Genomic DNA, 15,394 nt, shown 5'->3' on the forward strand with positions numbered 1-15,394 from the left:
ATGAAGTACAATGGGTATTTAAAAATATGGCAATCAAGCATATTGAGGAAGTAGAAACCTTGTGAAGGGAATCAAAGGCTAAGGTTCTAGTAAAATTACACAGACAGCAGATCAGACTTCATTAAACGTCAACATTTAGGAAGTAAATAGACAAGCAGCAGGAATCATCATGAGAACAGGACCATGGCTCAGTAAACTTAGATTTAACATGGAGGTCATAAGTGTTCCAAACAAAAATATTTACAAGGAAAATATTTAAATTGTTGACCATTTATTCTTGCTGGATGGGTCAGTGAAAAAGACACATGAGGGAAAAAAAAAAAAGACCAAGCTTTTAGGAAGGTAGTAAGCTAGTAAAGTGCAATCTTTCAGTGTGAAGGCAGCTCCTCCTCAGTGAGCCCCAGCTGATGCTCTTACCTGAGGTAGCCAGAGAGAGAGGCTTGTTTCCTGCAGCATTGCTTACACTGTTATTAGACGTAGCACCAAAGTGTTTGTCAAGGGCAGATGAGTCTCTGCTCTGGTGAACTGGACTAGGTGTGCTTCTCTGCAGGGGAGGGAGGGGGAAAAAGCAAGAAGCATTTGAGATTGGATCAATAGTCTTCAGGACAATATTCTACAGGCCATTTAGTGGACAAGTTATCCGGCTAACTTTAACCAGATAACCAAAAACCTAACCCACTATGTGCCTGATTCACTATGAGCTTTTCCCATAGACGCAAAATGGGAGAAGTCTTAATGCATCTGGCCCTGTGTTTGAATACAGCCGGGTAGGTTTTGATAGTTATCTGGCTGTGTGTGGCTGGATAACATGCTACTTAACTGGATATATTTAAAAGATATCTGGATAAGTGGCACTGCCATTAAAGAATAAAGACCCAAACTCACAAAAGGGCCAGAAGGCCACTCACTTCCCACCCCCCCAAATCTCTTATAAAGGCTCTGTTGGGCCATGCCCTTGTCACCTCTAAAATCCTTAAAATGGCAGAAAAAAACCCCGTTTCAATGTTTTCTAAAATCATATATCAGCTCCCCATCTCTTCCCTCCCACCCAAAAGGATTATAAACATCACCCCCTCACCCCGCCTCTCCACATCTCTGCCCCGCCATACCTTTTCTTCCAGTGCCGGGAGCAAGGGATCCTCCCGGCACCTCTGCTGTTGTAAGAGACAGCATTGGAAGCGTAAGCTTAATGTAAACTTATGCTTCCGGTGCTGTCTCTCTTACAACAGCGCAGGAGGGGCCAGGAGCTGCACTACCAATACACTTCAAATCAGATGCAACAAGGTGGCTGGGAATCGGGCAATATCCACACAAGAACCCCTGAGGCAGCAACAATCAAAACCGAGACTCGAGACAAGAGGGCATGTCGATAGGGTTTGGCAAATGTGGACTGAATGCCATCTCACAACCTTGCAACATTCTTCACTGGAGGCTGATCGGAGGTTGCAATGGATGTTGCCATCATCCTAAGAGCAGAAAACTTGTGCTCTGCCAAGTTTAAGCCTGAAATGCAATCTGTTAGCCAAATAGACACAAAGAAAGGTCAGGTTCGAAGGAGTCAACAGCCCTCCCACAAAAGCAGCTACATGAGTTAAGGACTGTAATCTATTCCTGAGAAAGTGAAGTTGCTTTCCTGCCGCAGGTGTTCTCTGTGGACAGCAGAACAAAAGCCTCAAAAGCCTTGGCATTCAACAGTGTTTTCTTTCAAAGCCCAGAAAGTTTGACTGTTTTATGAGCATGCATGGGCCTTCTCATGCTAGCGTCCCCTCAGTCTTTTTCCAAGTCAGGTAAACTGCCAGGTGAGAGGGGAAGTCTTGTGGGGCTATTTGTTTTGCTGTCCATGGAGACCACCTCTTACACGTAAAACACATTGCTATCTCTGTGGACAAGTATAGCAAACTGCTTCATAAGTTGCTTTGAACTGGATTTGACTTTCAGTGGTTTCTTTGCAACCTATTTTGTATTGAGTGGGAAGTTTGGTTCGATTTAAAAATGTTGCTAAGCACAGCTTGCCAATATAAACTGTCCTTATCCAGGCAATAATGCTGTGTAAAGGTAAGTATAGTTGACCATGTGGCAGGATTAATGCTGAATTGGGATGTGCCACTGATGTGGCCATTGCTCTTTCCTGATATGCCTTTGTGTGTAGCGATTCCAAATTCATGGTTACACAGCAGTGAGAAATAATGATGTTTCTTGACAGCTGAGCCTTTTTTAAGCTGTATTATACGACATGAACTGTTCTGATTTCCTCAGTTCTGTCCAAGCAGAACAAGAGGGCTCTTCTGCAGGTCAGGGTATGCAATGCTTGCTCAGCAGTTGTGGTAGGAAGTTTAGGTAACACTATCTGTTGATACGGGTGGAACTAGGATACCATTTTCAGAAAACACTGAATGAGTTTTAATAGAACTTTATTTTTGAGTATCTGTGTATAACTTACTAATGCCTGCAACTTACTCACTCTTCTGGCTGATGTGACTATCAGAAATAACATTTTCATGTTAGGAACTTAATTTCTGTAGTAGCCATTGGCTCTTAAGCAGCCTCCTAAGCTGCGACAACACAGTATTTAAATCCCATTAAGGCACTGGTTCCTTTAGCGGGGATTTACGGTTGTATAGACCTTTTATTAATCTAGCTACTAATGATTGCTGAAAATTTTATTTTTCCTTAGCTGTGTTGTGAAAAGCTGCAATTGGGTGGAGTTTGCTTTTAAGTCCAGAGGCCATGGAATGAACTAGTGGAGAATTTTAGAAGTTTAACATGCGAAAAGCTGTTCTCCTTGATGTGTGCACCAATTAACAAATCTTCTTTGTTTGAAATGATAGGATTCCCTGTAGAATGTTTTCTGGATGCCAGAAGAATTTCATTTACTCTTTGTGGCAAAATAAATTGCTTTCAATATCCATGCTGTTAATGCTAGAGACTAGAGATTGAGATGCAGGACTGCTCCCCCATATTGAGTTACCAGATTTGGAATCGCTGGTAACCTTCAAAGTTTAGCTGCTGCTTGCATGATTAATCATGGAAACCAACTTTGTCATGGCCAACAGGGAGCTATCAGGATCATTCTTTCCTTGTCTTGTCTCAACTTTAGAATAGTTTTCACTATTAGCAAGATCAGTGTGCAAGCATATTTTATATTTCTTTGTTCCATGGAATTAGAAAAGCATCCTTTGCTATTGCATCTTGTGATAGCCTTTTTGAACAATACTGTGGTAGTTTGTGATTGAACGGAGATGCAAATAGTTCTATTCCTGGCCCCAAGTTGCAATATGAGATTGTTAAGAGATCACTTATGCAGTTGCAACTGGCAGCTTAATCTGTTGGCTATGTTATTCTTTCCTGGAAGATAGATTGCTATGATTTGCATTTTTTCCTTTCGTTGCCCAGTTCCATATCACTATGAACTCTGCAGGGCTGGTAAGAACCTGGTCCTCCCTGTTTATATAGAACATGGCCACTTAATTGTCTATTTGTTCCCCTATAATATTTTGTTTTTCAGCCATGGCTTGAATGCATTCAGGAAATCACCCATTTCTAGAAGACTGATGTGAAACATGGATTGTTCTTGTGGCCATTCTCCTTGAGTACAGATATTGTTGAGATGGGCTATCCATTCATGATGTAATTAACAAGGTCTTTTTTCTTAATGAATAATCTTTATTAGTAAAACATACAAAAAAATGGCTTGTAAGCACGATATGTTTTGGTACCACAAATTGAAAAAGGAACCCTGTAACCAGTTGTTACTACATTATGTACAGTTGGCAGGTGAAAGTTCAGACCAAAAAGCAAATTTCTCTCTTGTCCACCATATGAGGGAATCCTTTACTGCTTTGTTTAGCTGGACTTTGTAATTGAGTGGATGACTGAATTGTTTCCTCTTTTTTTTTTTTTTTGTAAGATACCATTGTGCTCATCTCATTTTCATGCATGTTATTGGCATTACATGTACTGCTGAAGTCATGTGTCCTAGTAGTTTCAAAAACTTCTTGGTTATCCATTTCCTTGATTTCATTATTTCATTTACTATGCTAAGCTGATTAGTTTTGGGTTTTTTTTTTTAATTCTCTTCATTGGAAGTTATGCTTTCACTTTTGCCATATTAAATCATTTACCTATACAGATGTTGTCTTGGTTATGACTTGGTTGTCATGTTAATTTGTAATAATCGATTAGGAATTCATACAAGTAGGCTTGTGTTTTTGATTGAGTCTTTGTAGGATGGCAATACTAGTATGTTCTGTTTTCGTAAGTAAGTTGCTACTACTGCTAGGCATTTGGTGAATACCCTGGGCACTGCTGCCAGACCAAAATAGTGTTGATCTTGCAGGATGAACCATAGGTATATTCTGTGAGCTCTTAATTAGGATGTTCACATAGGAATCTTTCAAGTCCAAAGATGCTAGCAGTCCCCTTTTTTGTAGGCATGTAATAGTACCTATTGAATTCAAACTTTTTTTTTTAAGATACTCCTGAGATCTAGTATGGGCAAAGATCTTTTTTTTTTTCAGAATCAGAAAGTATTTGGAATAAAAACCTTTTGAGAATGGGGGATTTGTTGAATTGCTTTTCCTTGAAGAAACAACTGCAATTCTTTCTGTAGTATGGTAAAGCGATCTGATGAATGCTCCTGGTATGCTGGGGCCTTTGTTTGTGGCAAGCTTTTGAAATTTAGGAATACCCTTTATTATTTTCAAAACCCATTTATCCAATGTTATCAGACTCCAATTCTTCTTGAAAAACTGAACTCTTCCCCCTACTTCCAGGTCTGGAAATGGGTTTTGCGGTATGCTTGGAATCAAGTGAGTGGATCTCAGAGAAAGCTGCTTTGCTCTGCCTCTGCTGAGATCTGTTAGGATTCTTTTGCCTTGACTGCAGCTGTTGACTTTGTTACTGCAGGTGGTGCTTTTATGATTATTGGAAGTTATCTATGGTAAAGATTATACCTTCTTTGTATTGCTGTTGTGTGTAAGTTTCTTGATGAAATGAAATGAGAGACTGTAGAGTGATATTCTGTTTTTTATAATGTTTCAACTGTCTCTTTTACCTTATCTCCAAATAATTTGTTGCCATGCAAGGGGTATCTGCAGATACCCTTGTCGGTCTCAAAGCAGTCACAAATTGACGGAGTCATATGTTTCACACAATCTTCGAATCTGCTAAGATTTCAATAAAAGGCTGCTGTTCGTCAGGCAACATTTTTGATCATTCTCTAGATTACTGTAGAGATACTGGATCATTCTGATCTGATGTACACCAATTCTGGTTTGCACGGTAGCAACTTAATATACTCTCTTTCCCACTATATCAAAGTTCTTTGATCTTTACCTGGTGGGGAATTCGAATAAGAGTTTGACTTGTTTCATTGCAGATACCACAATAATGGAGTCATGTGAAAGTTGCATTCTTTTATGTCCTGGACATTTTTGTTTCCTGTGTTTCACATCAATATTTTTTGCTACCAATGATTTGGAGAAAAGCGTCTTCCAAAGTTTCGATTGTACCCTTATTAGTGTGCCATCCATTGGTAGCGCCTTGCATTGTTTTGGAGGTTGAATGAATCTTAAGCCTCCATGTAAGTCACTTACTACTTCTGCATCCTCTTCTTAGGTTGAATGGTGATGCTTCCAATATCTTTTGTAGAAATTTTGGGTTCGAAACGTCTTCCAGTGGCATTAAAATCCTGGGTTGTTCTGGTATCATCCGATGGTGGATCTGAAGATGGAACATCTGAATGTAAGAATTGTCAGAAATAATTTGTATGTAAGAAGCCATACATACAAGGTAGGCGATCAAGTCATATTGCTTCAAATTTCTGTATGTTCTGCCTTTCTTAAATGCTTTCTTCCTACTTCAATAGCTTCTCAGGAAGAGCTTGATAATGGAGATCTACTTTGTGGTGCACTTTTTTGTTTCATATTTGGAATGTTTTTCCTGTGCCGGTGATTCTCTGCACTGATGGTTTCATGCCGTGTTCTGTCAGCATCAAGGTCTCATGGCTCCAATGTTTTGGTTCTGAATTTATACCCTCCCTCTTTTACATGGATGTTTCTTGACTCCTTGGCTCTGTACCTCTTAGGCATAAGCATGCCTCTGCTTTTTGGCATCACTGATGACACCTGGCTTACCTGGAGTCATTTTTTAACGGTATATAAAACCAGTAAATAAATAAATAAATAATAACTGGTTTTCGACTGTTTCAAAAAGCTTGCATACTCATATTCAGGTCAGATGTCAGGAGCCACAGCTAAGAGAGTCATGTTCCAGTCCTAGGCATTTCAGGCAAAGGGAATGTAAATCTAGTATGGACATTTTGTGCCCACATTGACTACATTTTTTGAATGGGCTTTTCTTTTTCTTCTTCATAGACGTTCTGAAAATTAGCGGTGACAGAGAGAGAGATGATTTCAGACTCTTTACTGTAGTGGATGAAAATAGACTGAGGAGACTCGCACATGGGGATGCTAGTGTGGGAAGGCGCGTGCATGCTCAGAAAGCAAAATTGAACTCTCTCAGCTTTGAGAGAAATCGAACCAAGTCAGCGCTGTTTGATGACATCACCCAACTTGTGTGGCAGTTTGTTATGCTTGCTCATGGAGAAAGAGTGAGCTCTTTTTACCAGTCAGTGTGTGGGCATAGTTTCCCTTGTATGGTATGAGGCAAGAAAAAATTATTCAAACAAATTCTTACTGATTAAGGTGCAATTCCAAACTATCTTAGAGAGGAATTTACGATGAGCACACAGCATTATCTTTTGGTGGTAATATTTATATATAAATATTAGATCTGCTATACTAGGTCAAACCAAAGGTTCATCAAGCCTAGTATCCTGTTTCCAACAGTGGCCAATCCAGGCCACAAGTCTCTGGCAGGATTCCAAATAGTGTATAGATTCCATTTTGCTTACACCCAGGGCTTTTCACAAGTCTACCTATTTAATAACTAGGCCTTTTTAAACCCAGTTATGTTATTTGCCTTTACCACATCCTCTGACGAATTCCAGAGCTTAATTGTGCACGGAGTGAAAAAGTATTTTCTAAGATTAAGAAGCAGGGTACTTGGTGGTTGCATGTGTGAGTAAAAGAAATCTGGCTTGCTCTTTAGTAAACTAAAATTAGAAGCAAGCAGACAACTCTAGGGGTGGTGGATAAGTTAGGGTTGCATCCTGTTAGCAGAGCCTCTTCTCAGGCAGTGTAAAGTAGTTGCTATCACAGAAATATGCTATACTTGGGGGGATGACTGGACTTAAGATCTGTACATGTAATGTAAAGAGTCTCAAGAGTCTGGTAAAGAGAAGAAAGGTATGCCAAAAACAAGAAACCAAATGAGAGTGGGATTTGCATTTTGACAAAAAAAAGACCAAGCATATTTAAAGACTACTGGTGGGAAATTGTTTTGCAGCTTTCTATGAAAGAGATGGGAAGGAAGAAAAAAAGTTGCTATAGTGCAATTATTCTGAAAATGATACAGGAAAATAATACATTCGACAGAATAGGGAGGGTCCTTGATTGGTCTGGTAGGACTCAAGGAAAGGAAATTATCAGGTAAGAACTAATTTCTCCTTCCTCTTCATTCAGTCAGACAAGTCCAGCTGCATGGGAGGTACCCAAGCTATCCCTCTACTGGGTGGGAAACCGTCAAGCCGGCTCTCAAGATTTCCTAACTAAAGGAAGTCTTTTCCTTGGCTCGAAGGTCAAGATGACAGTACTTTGAATAAGTATGCAAGAAAGGCGAAGTCGCCATTCTGCAAATCTTCAATGGCAATACTAGGTGAAGTTCTGCCCATAAAGATGTCTGCGCCCTAGTATTGGCCTTCAATTTCTTGGGAAGCAGCAATCTCTTGGATATGTAAGCCTCCCCTATCACTTCCACACTCTAATGAGCTAGTGACACCTTTGAAGCTGTTCTGACCCTTCTAGAATCACTAAACCAAACAAATGATACTTCAAGGTTACGAAGCTATTAGTGTCCTTTCATTACAATAGAAGAACTCTTCTAACATCTAAATGAAAAACACCCTTCTCCAGCCAAGTCCCTTTGAAAGTAAGGGAGACATAACATCTGGTTAAGATGAAAAAATGCAAAACCATCTTAAAAAGGAACCAGGAGAATTTACACTAACCTAAAAAGGGATCTTTACACACTAGAGCATGCAGCTCTGAAATTCATCTGGCAGAACAGATTGGTACTTCTGAGAGTAAGCAGCTTAAGCAATGCTTCAAAAGGATGACCAATCAGGTATGACAGCACCAAATTGTGATCCCAGTGAAATACTGATTCTCTTAACTGAATATGTTTCACTTCCTGAAGGAAACAAGACACACTTGGATGACATGATAAAGGTCTACCCATCAACCGGCTTCCAACAGGCAATAGCCACTACCTGCACCTTAGAGAAATAAGGGCTAACCCTTACTCAATCCCCCTTTGTGGAATTCTATGATAATCAACATCAAAGCTCCTCTAGCTGAGATCTTCCTAATTCAGCACCAGACCTTAACCAACTTTCAGACTCTCACATATGCCAAGAATGTGGAAACTTTCTTGGACCACAAAAGGGTATTTACAAACTTCTGAGAATATTCTTCTCTGACAGATAAGCCCTTTCATCCATCGGCCCTTGAACAGTAGGCCCCAGTCCTGAGGCAACAATAATGGATCCTGTTAGGCACCCTCACTATATCTGCATATTAAAGATGCCGTAGCCAACTGGGGAGCTATCAATATCACCAACCCCTGATACCCAGTAATCTTCTTTGCCCAACAGAGGCCACAGATGGAACCCTTAACTGGACAGTCGAATTAGGGATTCCAAACAGGATGAACCTCTTAGCCTTTTGTGGCTGAAAGATCTTCATATCCATGAATTTTTACTGCCCGCCAACCAGTCCACCACTGTTTCTCCTCAAATGGACACAATCCGGGAGAATGGCTCCGGGGACAGAATATCCTCTGAGGTCCAGCTTGTTGTGACTGAAGAAGTCCACTTATACATTTTTTACTCCCACTATAAGAGAGTTGGAGAGTCCTTTTACATGCTTTTCCACTCAAACTAGCAGCAGATCTACCTCTTCCACCACATGCAGACACCTGATGCCACACTGGAAAGTCACATATGTCACTGCTGTAGACTTGGCTAACACGATCCTGACCATCTAGCCATGAAGAACAGAAGGAAACTAAAAAAATGTTTTCCCTGACACTACTGGTTTCTAACTAATTAATGGACCACTTGCCTTCTTCCGAATTCCAAGTGCCTTGAGCCACTATACAGTGGGTATCGCAGCCCTAGAGATTGGCATCCAAGGTATTATCCAAACGGAAGAATCAAGATTCAAGATCCACTCCCATACATGCCAGATACCAAAGCAAAACTCTCTGGCTTATGTCATTAGAGGGAGTCTCATGAAATATGAGTAGATCACTTCGAGAGCAAGTCCTTAGGCAAGGGTTAATATGCACCCTCAAGGTACTAAATCCAAGGAGGCCACCATGGAACCGAATACCTGAAGATAAATCCACACCATGGGTCTCTTAATCTTCAATAAACAACGCACTTGGTTCTGCAACTTCCAGATCTTTAGGTCTGTCAAGCAGACCTGGACTTCCTTGGTGTTGAATCAAACCCCCAGGTACCAGAGGGATCAGGAGGGAGGCAAGATGTTCTTGTCAAAGCTGGAAATCCAAATCAGATCCTGCAATAACTGCATCATCCTGGCCATTGCTCATTTGCTTTCCTGGACCAACTTCAGTCAGATCCACCAATCATAGATGCATCAAAATATACTTCTTTCAGCAGGGCTGCCATCACAACCATCACCTTGGAAAAAGATCTTGGAGCTGTGGCCAATCCAAAAGGGAGAGCATAAAACTGAGCATGCCCCCTCCCCCCCACAATCAATGTAAAGCAAAGATATTTGTGATGTCCTTCTTTACTGGAATATGTAGCTACACCTCCATCAGATCTAACAACATTAAGAATCATCCTTGTTGCACTGTTACTATAACAAACTTCAGAGTCTCCATCTAGAAGTAGAACACATTTAGAGCCTTGCTGAGCTGCTTCAGGTCCAGAATTAGGCAAAATATGGTACCACAAAGAAAACTGAGTATTGACATACCCCAATGAGAGTATGGGATGGGAAATAATTTATGCCCCTCCAGATCTCAGTGCCAGTGTTGGTACAGTGCCAATGAGTGCCTGTAATAAGCCAAGCAGCAGCTCGAAAAGTGACTGTGCCTCTCTCGATGGCCTGCACCAAGTTTCTACAGTGCCTTTTCCATAGCCTGCTGGTTGTGTTTTTCCAACTCCTCAAAGATCACCAATGCCAGCACAGATTGGTAGGCAGGAGGCGTGACCATGTCCTCTTTGGAACCGTTGAGGAGGATCAGTGACAGACATTAGGACCAGTGGAGACCATGGTGAGCTCCTGGGATTCTTTGAGGATGAGCTCTCCTCATCGCGGGGCCATTTCAGGTGGTTCTCTTCAGCTGCCATATCATCCCCTTACTTGGCACCGTGCATCAATGTGGACCGATGAAGATACTTCTTCGGTTTCCCTCAATGCTCATCATGGATTTTCTTCAATGCTAAGGTCGAAAAGGTTGAAACTGAGGCCTTCTTTGACTGTAAGGAGCTATTGACACCGAAGGAGCCGATGCAGATGACTCCACCTCCATAAGTGTGGCTCAGTGGTCCATTAATTTTGATGCTTCTGATGCTGATGGATTGGTCTTCCAGAGCCCAAAAAGATGTTCCCTCAACTTCAAGCAGAACTGATGTCCTTAAGGGGTCATTTCAGTGCACCTGCGGCAACCCAAGACATCATGCAATACCCCCAAGCAGAGGATACATAAAAACATAGAAATGACAGCAGAAAAGGACAAAATAGTCCATCCAGTCTGCCCAGCAAGCTTATGGTAGCACCAGCCGCACCATACAAGTCTCCTCCATAAAGGTATCATCTGGGGATGGCAACTGCCGTGCCTTACAAGTTACCTCATACTTAGTTTACCAAACTGTTAAAGTAAGGGCACTTGTTAGTTGCTGTCAGAGTCCAATTCCCCGTTATCTCTTGCTGTTGAAGCATATAGAAACATAGAAATGACGGCAGAAGACGACCAAATGGCCCATCCAGTCTGCCCAGCAAGCTTCACACATTTTTTCTCTCATACTTATCTGTTTCTCTTAGCTCTTGGTTCTATTTCCCTTCCACCCCCACCTTTAATGTAGAGAGCAGTGATGGAGCTGCATCCAAGTGAAATATCTAGCTTGATTAGTTAGGGGTAGTAGCCGCCGCAATAAGCAAGCTACACCCATGCTTATTTGTTTTACCCAGACTATGTTATACAGCCCTTATTGGTTGTTTTTCTTCTCCCCTGCCGTTGAAGCAGGGAGCTATGCTGGATATGCGTGAAGTATCAGTCTTCTCCCATGCTGTTGAAGCAGAGAGCCATGCTGGATGTGCATCGAAAGTGAAGTATCAGGCACATTTGGTTTGGGGTAGTAACCGCCGTAACAAGCCAGCTACTCCTCGCTTTGTGAGTGCGAACCCTCTTTTCTTCTCCCCTGCCGTTGAAGCAGAGAGCTCTGCTGGATGTGTGAAGTATCAGTTTTTCTTCTCCCCTGCCGTTGAATCAGAGAACTATGCTGTATATGCATTGAAAGTGAAGTATCAGGCTTATTTGATTTGGGGTAGCAGAGAGCAATGTTGGATTTATATCACAAGTTTAAGGCTTATTGGTTAAGGGTAGTAACAACTGCATCAGCAAGTTACCCCCATGCTTGTTTTCCCAGACCATAAAATTCATGTCCTTATTGGTTGTTCTCCGAAACTAATTCTCCTTTTCCTCTTTTCCCCCTGCCATTAAAGCAGAGAGCAATAATGAGTTGCATCAACAGTCTAAAGGCTTGTTGGTTAAGGGTAGGAACCACCATACCAGCAAGTTACTTCCATGCACTCTTTTCCTCATTTCCATACTCTAGCCTTTAAGGATCCACAGTGTTTATCCCATGCCCCTTTGACATCCTTCACCGTTTCTGGATTCACCACCTCCTCCAGAAGGGCATTCCAGGCATCCCCTCCACCCTCTCCGTGAAGAAATATTTCCTGACGTTGGTTCTGAGCCGTCCTCCCTGGAGATTCATTTCATGACCCCTAGTTGTACTGATTTCTTTCCAACGGAGAAGGTTTGTCAAATGTGCATCATTAAAACCTTTCAGGTATCTGAAGGTCTGTATCATATCTCCCTATCTACTATGGGAATCCATGATAAACAGCCCTCTTGCATCGAGGGCACTGCTAGAACCCTGAAGACATTGCACCATGAAAGAAAAACAACACAATATCAAACGCGATGGCAGCAGTCGCCAATGGCCAGTGGGCACTTATGGCAACACCTCCCGACTAGACATAACGAGACGCCGTGCATTTTCAGTAGCTGGCCCACAACTCTGGAATTCTATCCCAGATATTAGGCACCTAAATAGCAGGACAGAATTTAAAAAGTTTAAAAACCTCTCTCTTTAAATGCACTTTTAACATCAACAAGGCCGTATAATCATGCCTCTCTTATATTGCCTTCTTGAACTGTGTCAAGCTCTACTGTTCTCATTCTATCCCTCCTCTAAGAGCTTTCAATCTGTTCATCTTATATACTGTTTTTTGGTGGGGTTTTTTTAAGTTTTTTACTTTCCATTATTTTATTTTGTGATTTTATGTATGTTATATTGTAAACCGTTTTGATTACATTTAGAATAAAAAACGGTATATAAAATATTTGAAATAAAAATAAACATCAGCGAAAGAAAACTTTAGGAAAGATGTTGAAAAACCTACCTAGCGACACTATTAGGGAAGACTGCAGAACCCCAGATGATGGCGAACATACGAATATGAGAGAAAAGATGCTAAAAATGTAAAAACCCTGAGAGAGAGAGAGACTCCTACTGCAACCACTGGGCTCCATAGAAAAAAAAGACTGAAGGGATGTGTGGTATAATGAATGACATAGGTATGCTCAGTGAGGCTCAAAGTTCTAGAAACTTTGTCATAAGTTTTCCATGCCGGACTCTATTAGATGATATCACCCATATGTGAGGACTGTCATCCTGCTTTCCCTCAGAGAACAATAAAAATATACAAAGCAATTCATAAAACAATACTCATATAAACAAAAACAAATCAAACTTAATACAATACATATCCAGAAATCACAAAGTTCACTCAACTATTTTAACTCAGATTAGAGTCAAATGTCCCATAGAGCTATTAACTGCTTTTGAAAAACCACAAGGATGTCCAGTATTCAAATAGATTCTGGTAGATCATTCCAAAGAGTGGCACCCGCTATAGAGAAGAAATAGCATCTCTTCTCACCCAGATGGGCATCTTTCATAGGAAGCAAGTAACTGCTTACCAGAAGATCTTAAACTCCAAGGAGGAGCATAAAAAGTAAACTGACTGCATAAGAAGGCCCATGCATTTTCATAGACGAGTTTCAGATTGGAAAATGCCATCAGTCTGATGCCCACATCTAAATAATTTAACCAAGATCTGATTTCACCCCTAGAAATTCTTTTAAGATAGGGAAGAAAGATGTTGATGACTTCTTACTTACCACCTTTTCAACACGGCTAGGTAGGACCACACTGGCCAACGGGATACTAACAGGGAGCTTGTTAGGCTGCACAGTGCTGAGGGGAATACTAATAGGCAGGCTGGTGATCGTTTCTGGATTACTTGGAGAGGTTCTTTCACGCAAAACCTATAACATAGAAACCAACCGGATCAAAATCCACCTTTAAGCCTCACTATTGATAGTGTTACTTAGGGAGGCTTTTCATGTCAAAGTCTTTTTTAAAAAAATCTTTTTGTTAGTGATTCTGGGGTTTCCTGTTAGTTTTCAACTGAATGCAGATTTTTTAATACGGAAAAGTCTTCAAAATTAATGACCTACTGAATCATTTATATTGGACTCAAACTAAGTGCAGTCTTTCAGTTAGAGCATGCAATAGTTTTTTTGATTGTTGGTTTTTTTTTTTTTTAATATAAGGCTTTTTTTGCTAGAAGTGTGTGGGTAAGAACTAATTACTGTAAGGAACATTCCTAATTTAAGGCAATAAAGGGAAGTGATTAATACAGGATCAGATTTCACATGCTATGCTTAGTGTTTAAAGCGTTTTATAGCGGGCACCCAAAATATCTGGCTGACCTATTAGTACTGCATATCTCAATCATGATATCCTGAGTAAGCCTTCCATAATCGAAATTAGATTAGAAAGTACACAGCGCTCCATTTTTAGTTACCAAGACCGCTGCTTTGGAATGTTCTTATTGCAGAAATGTATATGGAATCTATTTAAATATTAGAAAAGTAATTTAAAGTTGGTTATTTAAATAGGGTTACAATCAACAGAAATACTTGAGTAGCTCATTTAACTGTTGTCGAGGGAGGGAGGAAGGAAGAAGAAATGGGGCAGTAGGATAAGTAGATAGGATATTAGCAAAGTTGCTTACCTGTAACAGGTGTCCTCTGAGAACAACAGGACATCAGTCCTCACACATAGGTGACCTTATCGGATGGAGCCCGACACAGAAAACATGTCAGTTTTTAGAGCTTTGACTGAGCCTCACTGGGCATGCTCAGTTATGCATTATACCACGTGACCATGCGGAGTCCCCTTCAGACTTATAACATAGAATTCAAGAGAAGAAAATAATAAAGGAGAAGAAACCCATGTAGTGAAAACCCCATAGAGTGGCAGGCAGGTTTCGTAAGGACTGACATCCTAGTGTCCTCGGAGAACACCTGTTACAAGTAAGAAACTCTGCTTTCTCCGAGCACAAGCAGGATGGCAAACGTCATAAATGGGTGAATACCTAACTGCAGGTGCACCCAATACAAAAGGGGACCAACAAAACACCAACCCAGTGCTAACAGGTACAAGAACAACCGGAGAAGGGCAGCACTGAACAAAAACAACGGGCCCTAGGTGGGAACAGAGTTGGGCCGTACACCTCAAACAAGTTTCGAAGGACAGATTAGCCAAACCTGCTGTCATGTCGACCATCCCTATCCAAACAATAATGCGATATGAATTTATTTTATTTATTTATTTATTTGATTTTCTTATATACCGGCATTCGCGATGGGAGTCGCATCATGCCGGTTTACAAATAACAGGGTGTGAATGCATGGAGCTCTGCAGATCTCCTCAATGGGAACTGCTTGCAAGTGGGCCACTTATGCTGCCCACTTGCCATCTTGGAGGCCATGTCAAGATTAAGTCTTGACATGGCCTCCAAGATGCAATCCTGCCTGGGCATAACATAAGGAGATGCAGTCTGCTAGCCAATTAGAAAAAGTGTCAGGCAACAGCAATGCA

General features: G+C 41.1%; 1 protein-coding gene across 1 annotated transcript in view; it reads right to left on the bottom strand.

Annotated features, from left to right (window-relative positions):
- Window positions 1-15,394, bottom strand: part of DOT1L (DOT1 like histone lysine methyltransferase) — a 590,530-nt gene that overhangs the window by 51,202 nt on the left and 523,934 nt on the right. The window contains 2 exon segments of the mRNA XM_029610991.1: window positions 418-544; window positions 13,627-13,773. Coding sequence (XP_029466851.1) covers window positions 418-544; window positions 13,627-13,773 — 274 coding nt within the window.

The sequence above is a fragment of the Rhinatrema bivittatum genome, chromosome 8, assembly GCF_901001135.1.
Source record: "Rhinatrema bivittatum chromosome 8, aRhiBiv1.1, whole genome shotgun sequence".
Taxonomy (NCBI): domain Eukaryota; kingdom Metazoa; phylum Chordata; class Amphibia; order Gymnophiona; family Rhinatrematidae; genus Rhinatrema; species Rhinatrema bivittatum.